Here is a 22,434-nt window from a genome sequence, read left to right as displayed (position 1 = left end):
ATACTGTCACTCAAGAAGTACGAGTGTAGTCTGGAATCACATACTGTCACTCAAGAAGTACGAGTGTAGTCTGGAATCACATACTGTCACTCAAGAAGTATGAGTGTAGTCTGGAATCACATACTCTCACTCAAGAAGTACGAGTGTAGTCTGGAATCACATACTGTCACTCAAGAAGTACGAGTGTAGTCTGGAATCACATACTGTCACTCAAGAAGTACGAGTGTAGTCTGGAATCACATACTGTCACTCAAGAAGTACGAGTGTAGTCTGGAATCACCTAATGTCACTCAAGAAGTACGAGTGTAGTCTGGAATCACATACTGTAACTTCACCAAACAATGGTCAGTTTGCAAAGTTCAATAAGTTTGCTAGTGTAGACAAGCTATAATTTTTAGTTATAATAGAATTTAAATCACGCCGGACGCACATTCTTCAGCGAATCAATTATTTATAGTTTCTCAGAGAAGAGTAGAATATAGAAAACATTACTTTTTAAGTTTTATAATCAGATTTTTAAATTTTCAAACTTCTAATATATTTTCGTCACAATTAGGCCTATTAATTTGATGAATGGTTAAGTATGGAGTTGGTACAGGAATATTAGTTGGCAATGTTAAAAAAAAACTCACTACCAAAACACAATACAGATATAAATTTAAGTTAATTATAAGTGAATAAATAAGTTAAAATTACATGAATACATTGTTTCTGCGTTATAATAGTTTATAATATTTTACATTTCTAAGTATAATTTTTCCAAAACATTTTTGTTGCTTGGACCACAAAAAGATTTCCAAATTTTGCTAGTGTGGACGAGTTGCCAAACTGTAGATAACTAGTTGCAGAAGTTCACAGGAAAGAGTTGCAAGCTCTGATGAATGTGGTTTCTTGTGTATACTCGGATACACCATACCATGGGTGTTTAAGATTAAGTACGTTGCCGGCCATTGATTTGATTGATTTGATTATATGAGAGGTTGTGCATTAATATGGATCCATACTCACAAGATATTGTAAGAAATTGAGACCATAGTGCCCCGAAAAAACCTATTACTTGTAATTGCAACTCAAAAATAAATTATAGTTGTGAATGGCAGAAAATCTGCTTACTTTTTAAATTCAGAAATTGATTAAAAAGAAGAAAATAATCCATATTAAGCATAAGGCACAGTGTTAAGCGTGAACCCTCAGCATATAATAATGCACTGAATGCGTTCCATAGTTCAGATTGGCAACACAAACGATTACGGTAATAAGATGAATACCAAATGATACTGATGATGATGATACAGAGATGATTACCAAATGTTTAATTAAATAAGGCTAGCAAAATGGATTCGTATACGACGAAGGTATGAAACAAAAGAAATACATTACTGGACATGAAAACTAGGCATAAGCTTAATTTTAACATAAGATGAGACGGTGGTGACACTATGATACTTGACTATGATGATGAGACTTTACCTTTACTCCATGCTAAAAACTAAGAGTGTGTGAGACTTTCGAGACTTCCAGAGGCCGCATAATTATACGGTCCCAATTATACCACCACTCCAGGGAGAGGTTATTTTTTAGCCTAGGGCCTAGATGAATTAGACATAAGCCTAGCTATCCTAAGCCTACTATTACACTAGTACGTAGGCCTAGTACTACTAAAATTTATTTGTCAGAGCATGACTAGCCTATCTATAATCTAGGAATCTAATACTGTATGAATAGGCCTAGGCCTAGGCCTAGTTGTAATAATAAATTGCGAGGCAGCAAGGCACACTGTCACTGCTGGGCATGCGAGGCATAATGAAGACATTGCTTTTTCTACCATTCCCAAAATCGCGAGGCATCATTATCATTTTAATGTTTCCCAAAAGTCCAAGGCAGATAATTCAACAAAATGGACCTTGGCGAAAAACTATTTATAGGTAGTGCGAGCCTATTGTGCTATGAAAAGAAAACATGGCAATTGTTTATAAATGTTTGCGCCACGCCTCTAGGCAGCTATATTCCCAGAGGACAATCAAAGAAGCTTTATCAACGCCAAAGATATCTACGGCTGAGGGTGTGTAGAAAGCGACGACCTCGAATTGGACGACCCCAACGACCCGGGCGACCTCGAATTGGACGACCTAGAATTGGACGACCTAGAATTGGACGACCCATAACACGAAACCGACGACCCTTATAGCCTAGCCTAGCCTATAGGCCTATGTGTGTGGTAGTATAACATCCCGAAGCCGAACATAGCCAAAGATCCTTAAACCATACCTTATTATAATACTCGCAAGCAAGCAATTGATTGAAAAAATACAGAAATATCGCCATTTGATACTGAATGTGTCGACACGAACAAACGAACAGATATGGAACGCCAAGAGTGCATCATTAAAACTGCATTCGACTCGATTAGCACACACGAAATATCATAAACATGGCAAACCAGGTCAAAACGGCCCCTTTTTTTCAATCAATTGCTTGCTTGCGAGTATTATATAAGGTATGGTTTAAAGATCTTTGGCTATGTTCGGCTTCGGGATGTTATACCACACTTAGGCCGCGCCTAGGCTAGGCTAGGCTATAGGGGTTGTCGGTTTCGTGTTATGGGTCGTCCAATTCTAGGTCGTCCAATTCGAGGTCGCCCGGGTCGTTGGGGTCATCCAATTCGAGGTCGTCGCTTTCTACACACCCCTACGGCTGTCAGTTTTGGAATTTTGTATTGTAAACTCGACTAATTTATAGGTCCAAGCTGCTTGACCCAAAAAACGTCTGGGAAAAGGGAGTATATGAGTGCTCACGGTAGAACGATTTTGGATTGTCGCCCTTTGATTGATGGTTGATGCGGAAGAATTTTCTCACATGTGCCGTGAAGTCATGTTGTCTCTGAGGACTGCATGTCCAACACACGTCGGGAAAATAATGTTTTGAAATTCTTTTAATGAGGTTAAATAAACACTATTTTTTATTTAATAAACATGTAATATCATATTTGATTGAATTTTACAATGTTGATATACAAAATATATTACTAAAATCCATAATTTTTAAAGTTTATGCAATTGCCTACAGATGGCGCAATTTATTTACTTCTTTCGTGGCTAAAAACAATTATTTTCGGCGATGTTTTGGACCCTATTTCGAAAACTACAAGTCAGATTTTCATAATTCTTTATTTTAATATTGATACAAAATATTAACAGGCAATGTATGCTATAACTTTTAATGTTGCATCGTTATCCCTAGGTAGTAGGCCTGTAAGACTAGTACAGTGAGCCGGGTCATTAGTTTTAATTAATATACTGTAGTTTAGTTTATGATTATATTTTTGTTCTGTACAGTAGGCCAGACTATATTTACACAAAATGTTACTACTGATTGTTAAAAATAATTGATAATAAATCATTATATCTGAAGAAAGAACAATGATTAAAATTTTCAAAAAGTCAGCACCAGCGTTTTATGTAAGAAATATTTCTTGTTTAGATATGGTCTTTTATAATGTTTGCGTAACATATTTTTGGTCAGGAAAACAAATTACCCAAAACATGGCGAACACAATTGTTTTTTTAACATGCTTCTATATATAAAAAAATAAATAAATTCTCTTATTATTTATTTCAGTAATAAAGTGTACATCTTGATTATTGATGTAAAAAAACTTAAGATGTCAATTCCAGCTAAGTGCTTTTCATCTTTTATCAGGTTATGTAATTGTGACCATCCACCGCCGAAATTCAACACATCGCTACCAGTTATGGTCACATCAACACTTACCAGTAGGCATAAAGACCATTTATGTAAGTCAAATGATTACTTAGTTTTTTCAGTTTTTGCTTCCAATTTTGGCCGGCTGCCGACTCATGATCAGTGGCATAATGCCTATGAGTGCTCACTGACTAAACCCAAAGGCCTCTTGTGAGTGCTAAACCTAGGGCCTTACCCCAGGGTCGACATTCAATTCAAATTAAACCAAACTAATTGAATTGGTGTGTTTAAAGAATCCATAATATAAATGAATATAAAATTTGCTTACAATTTTGAGATTTTAATTAGAACTGTACATGGGCCTCTGTGCCAACAAATTGTAGTGTTCACTTCAGTTTTACCCTGGTGAATACAGTTCTTTACTGGGGCATACAGTTCTTTACTGGGGCATTTAATGAATAGTAGGCCTACTATTTTAGAGACACCCCTGTCCATACTTTTAACCAGAAGCCGTTGAGGAAAATGTCATGTGTGTACTACAGACAGAGACATGATTTTAAACCAAGTATTGTCTAATGATGTTAAAATACTTAATGAAGTGAAATTATTTTATATATTTTATGCAGTGATTTACAGTTCGATGTTTGGTTCATTAATACTTGTTTTCATGGTTTTGGTTTTTGTGTGGAAGATTCATTCACGGTATGCATAGATTGATTTTATCTATTTGTTATAATGTTGCATGTTTTACAGTAGTTTGAAATCCAGCATCCTGGACTCTGTATTGAAAATCACAAACCCTTTGAAATTCTACTTTGCCTGTTTGTCATTCTCTGTTTTGTATTAAGATAAGATTGAGATTGTTTTAACATTAACGTTAAACTTCTACTGAACATACTGTAGCATTTAACTTGTATCAATCTTACAGATAATGAAAACACTTTTGCAACTTTTGAAAATAGAATTGTTTTATAAACATAGAAATCAGTTTTGTTTAAAGGTTTGCCTAGCGAAAATCATTATAATATATTGAATTCGATCGAAGCATATTAATTAAAATGTCGAGAAAAGCAATAGTTCTTTTTAGAACTACATACAGTACAAACTTTATATTAACATACAGTATGAAAATCAGTTTATGTGTAATTAGGAACATTTCTTTGTTTTGCTTTTTGCCTTATAACTTACTCTTTTGGCTAGTGGGCACCACATGTTTCTATTGTCAAACTGCATTGAATGAAATAAAATAAAACAATCTGGCCTAAATGAAAACCTTGAAAAAGAGAGCCCTAAGTGTACTGGGAGAATACTAATATTCACTTTTAACTTTGTGTCAAACTTGTGTAAAATCTGTAAGAAATTCTTTCAAAATAGCATGTTAAACTAATAGCTTGTATTTTCCTTTAATGTAGATGGCTCCTTATTTCCATGTGCTTGTATTAATCCTAATTTACTGCATGCATCTACTTTTTTATATCTCAATGTTTGCACGGTTATACTGTCAAGTTACTTCAATTACTTTTATTGTTTCCAACATTATTATTTAGTTGGTAAATGTTGCAATTATTTTTTCTTTAATTTAATTTTCAGAATTGCATCATATTCCTTTGAAAAGACCCCACCACCTGATATGTCTGTTGTTAGTTTTACAGTGAATGGAATTAAAAAACAATAGCTGCACATATTTTGTTTGATGCACAAAAAGGAGATTATTTCAATAATAATGAATTAAATATAATAAGGCACCACCTATATGAAGATGATGTTCTCAGATAGTGTATTATTATACAATACGTCATAATTTAATTCTACTTTGTGTTCTTGGTTTGAATTAATTTTCATTTTCATCTTTCCATTCCATAACAGAGCAAATATTAGACAAGTAGGCCTGCATCAACCTTCAACGTCTACTGTATCATAATGTTCATAAAAAAAGGTTTCACTATTGGTTTTGAATTTAAACACCAAAATAGGAAGTGGATTGAACGAAAATAAACCAAATTGAAATTTTAGCTGATGGTCGTTGCTTTTCAGTCTAAAGACTCAAATTTATATCTCTCTAGCCTAACTTCATCAATAGTTTGATAAATTTACTTTTGGGTAATACAATATTGACAATCAATGTTCCTGTTGTACTGTGTACAGTACGTTTCCTACTGTAACACCAGCCAAACAGTTCATTTTTTAGTTTAATATTTCAATGGAATGCATTTCTGCTGCAATTTTCCTCATATAAATATGATATATTTTTTGTTCTTGTTTCGTAAGTTAACATTCTGTAAAGAAATACCTTGAAATTTAAACCTTGACGTATCATCATGCTTGGCAATACACAATACTACATGGGTACAAATAAGTAGTTAAACCCCGAACCTACTGTATCAATTTATAGGTCCATGATTGAATTATGTGCTCTTGGTACACTACTTCCAATGGTTTGAAACAAATACTGTACTGTACCAAATACACTCACTCATAGTTTTTTTCTTTTGTTAGGTTTCTAATTAACTGTATTTTATCTACTTAAAGTCTTTCTTTATTTACTTTTATGAAAATAAATACAAATATTACACTTTAGTCAAATAGTCCTTCAGAAGAAGATCAATATTTTATTTTATTCAACATGCTAAGGGCACTTATTCTTCAATTTTGATAATTGCAGAAAATTATCCTGTTAGTAGTTGGTCTTTTTGTATTGTTATATGGAACTTATGTTATGATATATTTACTTTAATACATCAATTGCATTTATAATATCACCTTTATTGTTATCTTCTTTCTTAATGAATGCCATACTGTACATGCTTCTAAATTGTGTAATTTGTCAAATTGCAAATTAAACAAATGAGTAATTTCCAGTGTATGAAATTGAGTTATTATTGCTATACTTTGACAGCAAAAGTGGAGCTGTAGCTTGGTTGTTTAGATGCTATCGATCTCAGAGTCATAGGTTCAAATCCAGATTCCAAGGTTTTTTCAACAACTCCACTTCCAATACAACAAGACCATATACATGGCTGCAGTCGCATGCGCAAATTTGAGTTAGTGTTTACCGACCGACCGACCGACCGACATAGTGAGCATAGAGTCGCGTTGCACACGACTAAAAACTTGTTAAGACTTTGTTTTGTGAAGAGCATCTTTGTCATTAATTAAGGAGAGCCCGCTTAATTAGCCGCTAACCTTAATGGCGTTGTGGCATTCTCTCCAGAAAATGTAGATGCTATATTATTACATACTAAAGTTTATGGACATTCTCAATGTTTTTCAGTAAACTTTGTATAGCAGTATGGTATTCTTTTTTACTAATCCAGCAGGGAATTTCTAGTTTAAAGAACAACATAACTATTTAGTATTATAAATAATATAGTAATTCTATAAAACCTAAAATTATATTAACAAGGCCTTATACCTGCGTGCTCAAGTTAGTTTTTACCACCGACCAACCGATCGACCACCAACCAACCGACATAGTGAGCTGTAGAGTCTAAAGACTAAAAATATTATAAATTACAATTGCAGTATTGCAGATACTGTCTAGAGTGAGTGAGTGGCATCGGCAATGATTCGAGGCTCGGATTATAGGCTCACTTGCTCCATAGTTCTGGTCGTAGAATGAGACTTCACGGATTAAGACTATAAACCATATATCGTTCAGTGTACACATCTCGCTAATGTTCACTTTAAAGGCCAGGTACGGGCAAAAAATTTCTGTTGATCATACATTCCAATAATTATCGATCTATAGTTTCCCCCTATGTTTTATAATTTTTGGGATTTTATTTGTGTTACACGAGCTTGTTGAAAATAAGCACTTTCTTATCAGTGGGGAGATAGTTCAAATTACACAGTAAAATCTCTATTCTTTTGTACACAAATTTTGTAAATATAGAGGCATTTTAAAAAGCTATGAAAAATAAACGGTGTGGTAAAAGATGTTATCAGATGACTAAATAAAGGTAATATAACTTGAATATTACATTTCTGATATTTTTATTCAACTTCAGATTTTTTTTTTTCATGCTATAGAAAAAATTATCCACCGTATATCCACCATCTTTTTTCACCGTCTAGGGAGTCACCAGACATGTTATTACATTAGGTTAACTACCTAACTACTGAAAAAAAAGTCTTCCTGGTTTTTATGGAAGAATTTTGCCAAATTTTGTATTTGACCATATTAAGGGAAATTCATGTTTTTTTCGTCTCGATTTCTGTTACAAATATGTACAATTAACCAAATATTATATTTAAAATTCTTTCCTGTACCTGAGCTTTAAAGAACCCAGGCCTAGTATATCTTTAGAAACGTGTAGGGGGTCATACTAGGGGATACACACACCCCTGTCAGATACAACCACTCATAGGTATTACTAAGCCATCTGGGAGAACAGTAAAAAATAATAATTGCAACATAAACATTAAAGTATAAAGAAAACATTACTCATCACTTTAGAAACTTAACAATATTTTTAATCTTGTGTCGTAAGTGCACTTGAGTGACATGTTACAAGGATAAATTAATGATTATGAATGGATAATCAGTAAGTACATTTTAGTACAATTAAAGTATATTATAGCCTTGGCTATGAGAACCAGGTCTATGAACTTAAATATGAAAATATATTACGTATTTTTGGTATGGAAAAACCGAATTTACATTTACCGAAAACCCATAAAATTTTTTTATAATTTCAGTAGGAGTATTTCTGCAGTAGATTTTCTTATTAGGTACGCTATTTATTTGATCCATATTCTGCAGTAAATGATTGTTCCTCCTCCCCATGTCATACCCTTTATATGAATTCAGTGTCGTGTTGTATATTATCATAATACAAATCAACTCTAACTAAATTTTTGAAACAATTTTATTATTATTATTACTAGAGGGTGAGCTCGCTTCGCTCGCTCTAGGAAGTGTAGACGATGGTTCTCGGAATGATAATGTTCTCCTTATACGTTTTCTGTCGGTTACCATTATTGAAAATGCTTGAAATGGCTATGACTAATGGCCAACTAAGCTCCAGTCCTACTATCTGACTTTTTTTTCGTCTTCCAAAGGAAATTACTTTGACCGGGAAGAATTGAAATTGAGATGAAAATCTAATGTTGAAATCATAAATTGTGTTAAAAAACTCTTTATATTATCTTCCTAAGATAGAAATATGGAACAATAGCGTCGATGTGAACACTAATGTTATCAAATCTACGTTTCGCGGTACATCTCAGATAGATAAGGTAGGTATCCAAGGCGGAGATTTGTACCGAAGTTTTTGCATTGTGCTTGCCTATGTCAGAATTAACCATAATTTATATATAGATTATTAACTTTCGCACAAAAAGAAAAACTTAATATTATGAAATTGCATATTGTAATATTGTTCTGATATAACCTATACATAAACTCTGCATAACTCTTGTCTATAAGACCAAAATATTTCTTAGTATAAATAGTTTCTTATTAGCTTTGTTCTTAATTTGATTCCAGAGTGTCATTTAAGATGTTAGTGCTTTGTTGTCCTATAGAAATACTTTCATAAAAGATTCATTTAAAAGTCATCCACATATTTTAGAAATTATTGATTAATTAAATTAATTGAAAAAAAAAATCAACAGTACACTGTTAGACTTATAGTAGTTTTATTCCTAAATTAGACTTACAGATGTTTTGTCCCCAAAAAAAATGAAAAATGAAGATTAAAAGAGACTTTGAATAGGCCATTTCCCAGTTTAAATAAAGTTAATCACTTCCGCAGAAAGACAAAAAATAAACGGTTAAATTCAACTCAAAACCCATTTACTTCCAGTAAATTAGAATATATTTTGCTTTAAAATGCAGTTTTCTTTTTTTTTCTCTTTTGTGGGGGCAACCCACTTTTATTGCAATGATAAACAATATGGTGAAAGTTACAGTATATGTCTATCTATCTATTTATCAATGAATATTTAAGTGATATTACACAAAATATTTTGATATTGTGTTGAAATCTAGATAAAACAAACATGTATACAGAGAAAATTTATATTACAGAGCTAAAACGATATAAAGATTGATATTCAGTATTAAAAAGAGATTCGATATAATATAAATATATATGATAAAATGGTATATTGCATTAAAGATTATGTTTTGTTTGAATACTTTGATAACATTGTATAGTTTTACATTTTGAACATAATATTGCTTTCATTATTTATATGATAAAATAACAAACTAATAAATATTGCAAAGCTAAACCCAAACCGAAGTATGGGGATACGCCCTCGTCGCTAGCCAGGTTTATTCTAATAGTTCTAGTTTAAATCCTGGCTAGCACCAGTTGCGTCTCGGTCATCCCGGACTCGGGCGCCTCCTAGAAAACAATAATATAATAATGATGGTAAACTAACAATTGATCTAAATCAAGAAAATATACTGTATACCGTACGTTTATGTTTATTCTTGTGTATATCTTAATTAAATTAAATTTTATTGATTATTTTTCTTTTTAGATAATTGATTCAAGGAGTTTTTCTTTAACGTCGTTCCGTTTTCTTTCTGCTTTGTTTAGATTACATAAGTATTCATTTGAAATTAATTTTTTTAGTTCTATCTTAAATAAATTCCAAGTGATAATCTGTTTGCTTGTTTTATAAATAATGCACGATTTGTAAATACTAAATGTAAATAAAGAGATGAGTTCATTAACAAGCGTGTTCTGAGTTCCTATAACTATGTCTGACCATTCGGGGAAACCTGGTCGTAGTGTTTCATTAGTCGGAATACATTTAACGATCTGTTTACGGAACTTCTTCAAATCTGATTGAATGCTATTACAGGTGTACAACATATGATTTTCACTTTCTATTTCTATACAACACTTTTCGCAACAATCACTTTTATTAAGATTCCACTTCCAGTTTTTTCTACAAGCTAAGATACGATGTAATAATTTAAAATTAAATTGGGCGACTTTTGGTAAATGTCTCCTATTGTGAAATTTACAGTACCATGTTTTGTCCCAGTCTATTTCATTTTTACCTAACTCAACTTCCCACTTTGCTTGTATATTGGGGATTTTAGCAACCTTGCTAACAAAAAGGATATAATGAAAAGATGCCTTGTATTTTTTTTTATGAAATACGGTTTCTTTGACTTGCAGGTTAATTTGATTGTTTTCTATTGAATTAAAGATGATTTCTTTCCACAAACATGGAATTGAATACAAGAGCGCAAAATATTTGATCCTTTTTGTTTATTGCTTAAAGTAGGTATCACTTCATCTGAAATTAGAAGTCTGTTATTAACGATAATGTCACATACCGATGAAAATGCAGTTTTCAGGTAAATAATTTTTTTTTCGATCCAATTTTTGTTCAAAGTGAATAACTATATGTGAAATGAAAATGGCATATTCAACAAAAACAAACAAAAAAATTGTTTTTTAGGGGACAATATCTTTAAAATTAGCTGTTTGTTACGCTGCTGCTCTAGCCCGCTACGTCACAAGAGATGACTCATTTATAAGCTGAAAGCAAGCAGAAGTTATAGTACTAGAGACTGACGTTTTTGCTAAAATGGAATCTCGACTATAATTTATAGGTCCCATCTGCTGGACCCAAAAAACGAGAGTCTATTAGGACACGTCATGCTAAAAATTACAAATCCCAAAGAATTTCTGGTATTTACGAGTCCCATTTGACCGATAAATATAATACTGCAAATTCGCTGTCATGCAGATAATCATTGAATTATTATCAAAACAGTCCATTACAGTTTTTGTTTGTAATAGGATACTTCACACTTGAAGTATCTAGGCATGATGAAGTGACCCCCAGACTTATCCTTAGCAATAAAATAAACTAAAGTGACAGAAATTGAGTCTGTGTTTCATATCAAAGTTATTCACTTCTGTAAACAACAAAATAATATTTATCCACGTATAAAAAGAGAAAAGAAACGCTTAATTATAACCCAAAAAACCATTGTCTGACAGACAATTTAAGTATTTTTTGCTTTAAATTACATTTTTTTTTCAGGTAAAATAACTATTATGTGACAATAAAATGACAATGACAAATTTGAAATAAAAAATATTTTCCAGAGGGACAATATATCTTTAAAACTGTTAGCAGCGTTTTTTGTAAGAAATATTTCTTTTTATTATAGACCGATTCCTTATTTTTGTTTTGATGGTCTTTAAAATTACAATAATTAGAAACACAGTAGTAGAATCAGTAGAATCTACAACAGAATAACTAGTGTAAAACAAAACATATTAGATTGAGTAATACTACAGTATAACCCTCTGTTGGGACTACACCACTACTAAACTATTATAGTTTATATTCAGAGGACATCACTATGGGACCTTTTCCCTTGAAACAAACGAGGGGCATATGTTTTAACACTGGTCAACCCTTTCCAAGGAACACCTCTATTGACGGGACATTTTTTCTAGATTTCCTTTTAATAGGGGTGTTAATATATACAAAAAGGTTGTAGAATGAAAAATCGAATCACAAAAATATACTTAAGGATGTAATGTCCCCTAAATCATGAAAAATAAATAAAATCAAACTTTAATTGATTAGACCATTTATTTTGTGGTGTTACTAAAAAACCTGAACAATATACAACATTAAAGACTACAATAGATTTGACCAACTTGCGCATTATGTTGTTGACTGACATTATTTTAGTTTCTCGACCTTTTTTTTAATTGCAACGTGTATCACATGAACTAATTCATATTTAACTTAAATTAGTAAATAAAAACAAAGATGAAAAAAAAAACTGATGAAAAAAACCTCAACCGGCACAGCATAACGATTCATTTATACATTTTTGTTTTAATTATCCATTCAGTCGACTACAGATTCTTTTTTCAAGATTGATCTTTACAATTAATATATTCATTATATTAAAGAAAAGTACATACTGCTTCAAAGATTATTAATTTCTTTTATATAAAAGCTAATTAAAGTAGAATAATAAAGTTAAAGCTCGCTCATGCTATATAGCTGCTGTGTAACCACAAATATCAGTGGAGTAAACATGCTTGCACATTTTCCAACGGAATTGTACGTCAACCCTGAATACTACCGTAAATAATTACAATACGATCTTGCAAACATTTTTATATTTGCAAATACTCTTTTTACCCAAATATACCACACCCGAAATTGTTACGCCGTACTGTCGACCTACATAAAACCGTATGTAAAAAAATATATATGAAAGTATCTTCTCAGAACTTTTACCTTCAACAAATGAACGAGCTTAGGTCGGCTTATTTTGTATAGACCTAAGAAACGCTTACATAGGCCTACTTTTGTTAAATACTGTATATGCACCCAAATGTTAAAGATTTAACAATGATCATTGGGAATTATTCATATTTAATATATTTAAAAGAACACAGTACCTCGCGAAGAAAAAATGAATAATATTTATATATGTAAATACAAAGAACAATATCCTATAATTTGAAATAACAGAAGAATGATGAATCAAATGATGTAAATGAGATAACCGGTCTGCCTGATCATTGGTTGTTGTAAAAATATGGATAAAAAAACAAACAAACCAACTCCGTTATACAAGATATTTATTGCTTTAAAAATACATTAGTTATTAAAAAATTGCATAATCATAATTCACGTTGTAGTAAACCTCTCATTGTCTTTGTGACTTGCGGTATATTTATTCATACACTGCTATTATTAAGTTGGTATTAGTATTTTTCTGAATATTTAAGTATTCATATTTAGTACACAAAGGTTAAAGTAAAACAACTGAAAAGGTATTGTTATTATTATTTACATAGTGTATATCCGTGATAAAGAAAACACGTATTTTTAAACGATGTTTTCAGCTTAAGTTTCAAGATTCTTGATACTAAGCAAGAAGATGCTCCCAAAAAAAAAGAGATAAAAACTAACTGTATTGTATATACTGCACAGTATAGTATGAGTTTGTCATTGAGTACAATATTGTAAAATACCGAAAAGAAGAAGAAAGCCCCCTCCTCACAGGTTTGCAAAAGTAATCACAATATGAAGCCCTATGCTTCTTTACAAGATAGCATGCAAGCTTTCTTTCAAGATAATACTAACGATTGTCAAAGGAACGGAAATAAACAATACAAGCCCGTAATGGTTAAGAAGGAATTAGTTGAGATTTAAAGATGCAGGCTGATGCATGTTTGATCGTGTAAAACTTTTTTACAGACAATTAACCGTGCATTCAATTAATTATCACAATAAGACATCGCTTATCGTTAGTACAACCAGGGAGATGTAAAATAAATCTATTTTACCTCTCCCATGGTAGAAATTACCTAACGGCATTTAATGCAGGAACACTCAGATATGTTTTAAAAGTACAAATGTGCTAAAGAAACGTTAAAAATATCTTGTGAAAATGATTGCCATCAAAATTAGTGATTTATGCCTCTGTTTACATACTAGAATCAATACAATAGTGAAATTTCACTAGGCATATTTATTATTATCTTACTTGGCACTCGCAAACATTTACCAATTCTTGTTTGCATTACTCGGAATTGTAGGCTGGTTTTCTGCAGGTTATACAAACTAGCATACATTGGACAGCCTTTCTTGACCAACCCTTTGTTTGCTCGAGTTTTCAAAAAAAGGTTTTTCAGTGTAAATATGTGAATTCTTTTTAGGTTCTGATATATATGCTGTAACTTTTTCGCCTCGGTTATGTCATATTTGGTAATAATTTAATGTTGTAATAATTATATTTTGAAATAATTTTCGTATTTTTTGTAACATCGTAACACGACTTTCTAACGATAATTTTTTTAAAAAATATTATGCCTACATTTATATACAGAAGTGCTTTAAAATATTTAATATAAATACACTATGTTAAATATTTTGTGTCGCTGTTTCTTAGCGTAGATGGTGGTGAAAATGACGACAGAATAATATAACACTTAATTTTCAACAACGAAATAATTAGTTGTTGTTTATAGGCCTAGGTATCTCAGGTAAACACTTCGTAGTCAAAACTCAGTTCGGTCTTTGTACATGCGAATATGTTATGATCTGTTGAATCCTTTGTTCATGTGTGGCAGTAGTCATTGGTTTGATGTCTTCTGTCATCGTGCAAACCAACTGCTTGTTTACTTGTGTAGCTGATTTCTATTTTAGTATTTTTGGTGGCCCCAGACCTAGAGTTGGTGGTGGCGGTGGCGCTTGTTCAACCTTGTTTTTGGGTTTGAAGAAACCTGCTATAACACAACAACAACCGATTGCTAAGACCACTACTGAAATAATGGTTAGCGACATCAATAATATTATCATTGGTGCAACCGTCAAATCACTGTTATCTGTAAAAAAAAACCAGAAAGATCTAAATTTAAATATTAATATCATTTTAATTATTATAGTTTTCATTTATAAAAAGAATATTGTTGCCTTCAAAACAGCAATATTTCACTACCTACATTAGAAATTAGAAAAAATCTTAGTTACAATTATGTGTAACGTACATTGTACTGATTCGGTTGACATTCGGTCAGTTATATTCTGCGTGGAATATCCATTTGTTGGACCGTATGGTTCTATTCCAGTAGGCCTATTCCCATTTCCACCATTAGTAGATTTAGTAGTTCTGTAACCACTGTGTTCCGATTCAGTAATTTCCGGCTCATTATCCGCCGTTCCGTTACTCAATGACCTACTAGTTTCTGTTCCATTATTCCATTCACTGTTTCCCGTTGCATTGTTTCCCGTTCCACTGCTTCCCGTTTCACTGTTTCCCATTCCACTGTTTCCCGTTCCACTGTTTCCCGTTCCGTCTTCCCCCGCTCCATTACTCCATGACCCACTATTTCTTAAAGTACTGTTTTCTACTCCATCGGCTCCCGCTTCATTGTCCCCCGCTCCGTTGCTCCATGAACCACTGTCTCCAGAAGTATTGTTTCCAAGGCCAGCGTTTGAGCTTGAATTTACTGGTGTTTCAGTAGTCCAATTATGTCCCATTTGTCTGGTTTCTGATCCATACCACGTGTCTTTTCCGTCATCCCCTTTCGACGTTACATAAGGTCTGCCAGACATCTGAGTTGTTTTTTGAAATCCAGAATTGTCACCAACGCCATGACCATAACTAAGGCCAGTATAGTATTCGTAAACGGATAAACAGTCTGTCGGATCGCAGCTACAGTTGAACATCGTCACTTGTTCTCCTGTTATTGACGTACAATTACAAATGTATATCACACAGATGACTCTAGATGTTGATGAGCAGAAACCACAATCAGTGTAGTTACACGTACAATTAGGTGCAAAAACTGTTATATTGTTAGAATCTCGCATTGTAGTAACTTCATACTTGTATGTGCTATGTTCTGTTCTGGTATCTTCATGGCTATCCGAATTTGTTTGATCAACGTGACCTATTAATTAAAAAAAACCCACCACATTATTATAAACCTTTATACAGCAGAGGCTGTAAAAAGAATTATATTTCAATATACACTACAGTATGTTCCGCCAGTCACTTAGCTATAGAGTTTAACATACTGATCATGTTGTCATTCTTTCCATCATCTTATTTTTTAAACAAATAATTTATAGAGCTTGTATACATCCAAAGAGAAGAATACCAGAGTAGAGTAGAGGCCTATTAACACTAAAAAAAAGAACAATAATCGTCTTCTTAAATCTGAAAAAGAATTCCAGATAAACTGAAACCGTTTCTAGAGAGTATACATTCAAAATATGACATTAAAGGAAGAAACACAATTGTGCTTTCAGAGATAAAGACAACTATATCGCCTCTAGATACTAATAGAAATAGCTGGAGAAATAATTTTTCTACTAGAAAACGAGAGATAACTGTATAATATTCTGAGGTAGTGGTTTGAGGTGTTGAACCATTGACGGAAATAGAGAAGACAATAATATTAATTAGAGAGTGAAGATTAAATTCGGAAGATGCATTATAAAAAAAAAGCAAACAACCAACCAATAGAAAAGTACCGGTATAAAATACAAATATTTTGTATAAAAATTAGAAACACTGACTGATTTTCCATAATTATTTGTGATGGACAAGAACATTTTAAAATTCTTAATAAAGAGAGATTTGAATTTAAAAAGAGGAAAAATCAGAAAAATAGGAAAACGGAATAAAGTAAGAAAATATTAGATGATTGTCAAGGAACAAAAATATATAAAAAAGGATTAAAATTAAGTGTAATTTAGGAAAAATGAAAAAATAGGAAAAAGAACAAGGAGGAAAGGATATTTACACTGATATGACATTGCTGTGTCAACATGAACATATTGAGATTCGCACTGACAATACCTTTGGCATAAATTAATATTTGTCACATTACCATGTGATCATAATGTGAAGTAAAAGTCACAATTAACTAGTTTTTACCTATGTGACAATCAGATAACATATCAATGTTTATATCTTGAACCAATAGCTGTTTTATGATGCGAGGAGGGTTTAGTTGAAATAAATAGCCACCTTCACGGTTGATCCGTATTTCCGTACTCGATATTTGTATTTTTACTGTTTCGTGTTTATCATTCTGTACCGCAGTGTCGTATACTGTTTGGTTCCTTCGTGGTCCTGAATTTATACTTAGATTGTTTAACGTATATGTGATTATAATGTCATCTTCTGTTTCTACAACATTTGTTAACAACTGTAGTGTAAATGGTTTCAGTTTGGTAACAACAACACTTATGTGTATAGCCCCATCTTCTATGTCGGGTAAATCAATATAGCAGTGCTCCCTTGTCGACCCAATAACACATTCTACGCAGAAAAAGTAAATGCTCAATATAAGTATTAGGCCTAACAAGTATTATTCAAGACTCAAGACTCTTAGTTATATTAGTAAAGTTAAATATAAAAACAACCATTTGTTATTTATTTATTTAAAATGTGGTCAAGAGTAAACCATGGGCCAATGGCCCAACACAGAAGTCGGTACCTCTTTAAACAATATAACAAATTTGGAGAGCACCACAAATTAAAAATATTAATACAAATTTTAGAGGAAAAACTATACAAGTTTATCTTACAAATAAACCTAATAGTATTGCTTGTTGCTTGCTTTGATTTTGTTAAGCCGGGCAAGTATGATACCAGGCAAAATATTAAATAGAATTAAATACAAAATAGTATACCTCCTTTGGAACCAGCAGTGCTTCCAACAACACAGATGATTGTTAAGAGGTTAAGATAATGCATTGTGTCTAAAGATAAACATAGTGATGTTATATAAAGCAAGATGATTAACACAGTATATTCTATTCTATTCTATACAAGTTTTTATATGGCGCCCTACAAACAACAGAGCGCCTAAAAATACTTAGTAATTAATTAAAAAGAAAAGTTTTAAATAGAGGTGCCAAATTCGTTCCTCTCAAGTCGACACTTAGCACGTTCCAGATCCGCGGCGGAGCGGTGACAGTAAAAAGCATTGAACGAAAAATCGGATGGGATCATTAGAGGAGCGAAGTCGGCACCTGTAATTAAATGAAAGCGGTTCCTGTTTCAAAGGGATACATTATAACAATATTAGTAGTTATGGGTAATAACGTATACATGTTTTCCTTGAGCAGCCATGTCAGTATAGAGTCGAGTGAACACGATTTATTTGAAAACATGTAAGTAGTTAAACTCAGACATGGTTAGGCGATCATCAGCTTGGGGAATTATGTCATCATTCGATCTATGATTAATTACATTATTTCTATTTTTTTTCAGTTTTGTGTATAAAAAATGACAAAAATTGATCAGCAAACTGTGTGTTAGAAATGGTACTTTTTGGAATGATTTTTCCTGTTTTATTTAAGAGACTATTTATAGTACCATACATTATCTTTCATTTTTGCGTTGCTACATTTATTGGTGAAGTATTCCATTTTTGCGCAAGTAATTAGTTCAATTACATGGTCTTTATGGTTCAAAATGCCAGCCGGTCTTCTTCCGTTTGAGATTCTTTCCAGCGAAGTTCAAGACGACGACGAAAACGTCTAGCTTTATAAATGTTATTGTTATACCATGGTAGTGTCCGTCTTACAGTACTCTACTGTGTAATTACAGGGCAGAGCTCTTCGAGTGCAGAGGAGGTATATACAAAGGAATCTACGAGAATATTTACATTATTACTCTCCGGAAAATCACTTAAGTTGTGGATTAGCGATAATTTTAAACGTTCGTGGTCAAGTTTTGCATATTCACATTTTGCTGTTATTACTTTAAGAGGAGGTGGTTTGTCACATTTAATAGTACACACAACAACGTAATGATCGGAGTATTCTAAAGGATCCACCTGTACACATTGAATGAGATTATCTTCTGGACGAGATATAACTCGTACTCGTATAAGTCCAGGGTGTGTCCCATTTTATGCGTCGGTTGATTTATGTATTGTGCGAGTCAGTGTATAACTTTGGCAGCATTTCACTTTCCTCACTTTTCATGTCGACATGTAGGTTGAAATCACCAAAATCGCGATTTGTTGAAGAGTAAAACAGAAAAATTGTTCTACTTCTGCAAGAAAAGTACTGGTCTTGACACCGTTTGCTCGAGATGGTGGAGGACGGTAAATACCAACTAGTTTAACTTTATTCTGTACGCTGATAACACAATGTTAAAAAACTCGCGTAAGTAGAAGATGAAGATAGGGACACTTTTAGTGATTTTTTATGAAGTATACCGATTCCCCCTCCGTAGTTATCATTTCACCTGGGAATGTTAATAAACTCATAGCCTGGTGGTGTAAACTCTCCTATAATAACTCAGTAACCAGTAGTATGTCAACATCGTAAAGCAGGACGTGATCGGCCATTATTTCGGATGGAATTTGCATTCCACAGGCGAAATTTGATTCAGGCAAAGAATACAAAGATTTTCTTTATTTTTTTCTACCAGAAGCAAGATTTTCATCTTTTACAATGTAAAATATTGTTTTTATACCTAGGTACATGACATATACGTATTTTCTTTCGGATAGTATTTCCTGCTCTCCGGCTATACGAGAACGACGCAAAATTCCAAAATCATTTTAGGCACGGTAAGTATCATCAGAGATAGGATGTTTCGCATTCGCAGTATACATATTACATTCATTATTAACTTTTACCAACACATTTATTCAAAAAGAAATTCTTCAAAACAGAAATAGAAAATGTTATATTCGTAAATGTAAACAATGAAGTAAATAATACATTACTACTACTTCTTTTTATGAATCAAATTAGAAGTAAAAAAAATTGTCTCATAAGATCCCTAAATAAACTTGTTTAAAAATCATAAGCAAAAACAGCATCAATGTCATACGGTAGACATAATTTTAAGAATAATTCAAATTGTTGCAACAATTTGAATTATCTTTGTTATTATTAAAACTGCTTTCATTATAAAAAATATACACCTTTATCGGGCTACTCGTAATAAGACGTCGCTAAAAGGAATCTGTTAGGTATGTCTATGCAGGTTTTCAGTTTGTTACTTTAAAACTTTATTGTAAGTCATATAAATAAAACTTATTTTAAAAAGGTATTACTAATAGAATTCGGAATTGTTCTTAAAAAAACTTTTATAATGGGTTAACACACGTTCATAATACAAAATAGAAAAAAGAGCGGATCGTGGTATATCAATTTATCAACTTAACAAACTACACACCTGCTACTATTTAAGTTTTTCTTTTTAAACTTTAAAACAAAATTTACAGATTGATTATGATCTACAGATTGTCAATTGATTAAACCAAATAACGAGCTTTGCTCTTTTGAAGTTTTCCACATTTGCTTCATTTTAAATTTTTGTTATATTATTCAATCAGCGCATAGAGACTATTTGTATTTTGCGCTATATAAATTTAAAACCATTAAACCATTAACTTTGGAAATAAATAATTTGATGTTTTTCAATGCTATAGAAAATAAAAATGTTGCTTACCGTTTCTCGTCTTTTGCGTTCACCCTCTCATTGTAGTCTGACGTTTAATCAACTACAACTTATTCTTTAATAAAATGCTTTTTAGCATTTACACACGATACAATATTTTACAATTAATCTCCCAGAAACCATGCAGCCAATCAGATGGAATACAATAATTTGAAATTAGTTTATTGTTAAATGTTTAAGATTGTCGCTCAATTGTGACATTAAATAGAGTAATTGCACTTATGGGGCTATTTCGATTAAGGGCCAAAATGCATTATTCTATGACAAATTTCTATAGCAAATTACAATAATTAGTTTAACCAAATCGAATTTATATGCGTACGTCATCGAGATTAAAATCAACTGGTTTCGAGGGCGCCACAATTACTCAAGCATATTTTGACAAACTGTGAGGCACCATTAATAAGTTTATTATAAAATAAAATCATAAATACTGAAATCGATTTTTACAAAGTTTGTTTGGATTAAGTAAGTCTTAAAATATGGATTACAAACGATTGAAGAGTGTCATCCTGCCTACTTCAGTAAAATTAATGTTATCACTCACTCGTTCATATACCTTAAGTACTGCCACCGCTACATAGGCTACATTAATAATGTTAGGGTAATCTGGTAGATTAACCATATTTAATCAGTCCTACTACGAATACTGAGATAGCTAAACTAAATGCTATTGAAGTATTTAGTCTGTTTTACTGTTTTGAACAACTGAAGTAAAGCTTTATATTAGCCTTGGGCTCAGCTATATTTGTAAGTCTTTAATTGCCTTATGTATTTTGATTGTGTGTTACCACCATCTAATACTTTTATAATTATTTCGTATTATTAATTAATCTTTATTTTTATAATCATTTTAATTGATTTTGTTACCTTTTGCTTTTCTGTTTAAAGAATAAAACGTAGATTAGATTATATATCTATACAGTTCGGGAAAATGGCTACCCGTTCAGACCTTACACACATGTAATGGTCGCATGTAGTGGTGTAAATTGTTATGTCCGAACGAGCTCCAAGTCATGAGGTGGATTTTTCAATTACACTTTTAAACGCAAGCTGATTAACCACAATATAAGGAGCAATTTTGGACCTTACTAGTATAAAAAGATGCATGAAGTATGACCTTGCTGATTATTTTTGTTTAGGTTAGGCCTACATGTGTAGGCCTACATTTTTTGTAGTTTGAACAGTCCGAAAGTAGAAATCTTTTGCCATTTTCCCCCGACTGTTTACATTTTGGAAGAATAAAGTGTGTCAATTAGTTTATATATCGGAAGAATTCCGGGGAAGACTGTAGTTTTATTTCCTATATTTATTTCTAATAGGTGCTCTACCAAACAGATTAAACAAACACCAATATAAAAATTAAAGTAGATGTCAACAATTCAAGTACCTGTGTGTGTTTTCTCTCTCAATATTTTAATAGATACATATTAATTTCAGACTTATGGAATAGAGGACGCTATAAAACAGACCGCAAATATGTTAAATAAAATATCTCGCACATCCATCAAAAATGAAAATGTGTAGCCTAAAGAATTGGTTAATATTAATAAATAGTACAACAATTCGAGGAAAAATGTGGTTTGTTTGGAAGAGGTTTTGAAAAGGTAATAAATCAAACTAAACCCAAAACATATGACTGTAGTAGCTAGTTCAACTTTAGTATGTACTTTGAGGTCCAGATAATTCAGAAATTGGTTTATGCTGGTCAAGCAATGGTCTTGGTTACACATTTTGAAAATGGGGCGAAAAGGTCAGGGTGAAAGGTTATAAGA

The 22,434-nt window shown here is 32.2% G+C and overlaps 1 protein-coding gene and 1 long non-coding RNA gene across 2 annotated transcripts; one reads left to right on the top strand and one right to left on the bottom strand.

Moving 5' to 3' along the window:
- Positions 1-1,241: 1,241 nt before the first annotated feature.
- LOC140039743 (uncharacterized) lies at positions 1,242-6,523 on the top strand. Its single transcript, XR_011842574.1, has 4 exons — positions 1,242-1,355; positions 3,619-3,794; positions 4,329-4,404; positions 5,293-6,523. It is a non-coding gene; the product is annotated as an uncharacterized lncRNA (long non-coding RNA).
- A 6,174-nt stretch (positions 6,524-12,697) lies between these two features.
- LOC140039742 (uncharacterized) lies at positions 12,698-20,703 on the bottom strand. The gene is made up of 5 exons (XM_072085352.1): positions 20,651-20,703; positions 17,866-17,934; positions 17,105-17,491; positions 15,207-16,112; positions 12,698-15,044 (listed from the first exon to the last, which is right to left on the bottom strand). Exons 2-5 carry the CDS (start codon positions 17,927-17,929, stop codon positions 14,857-14,859), a joined length of 1,545 nt encoding a protein of 514 aa, XP_071941453.1. The 5' UTR covers positions 17,930-17,934; positions 20,651-20,703; the 3' UTR covers positions 12,698-14,856.
- Positions 20,704-22,434: the final 1,731 nt, after the last annotated feature.

The sequence above is a fragment of the Antedon mediterranea genome, chromosome 2, assembly GCF_964355755.1.
Source record: "Antedon mediterranea chromosome 2, ecAntMedi1.1, whole genome shotgun sequence".
NCBI lineage: Eukaryota > Metazoa > Echinodermata > Crinoidea > Comatulida > Antedonidae > Antedon > Antedon mediterranea.
Note: the sequence above shows the minus strand (reverse complement) of the source record. Positions and strands in the feature narration are given on the sequence as shown.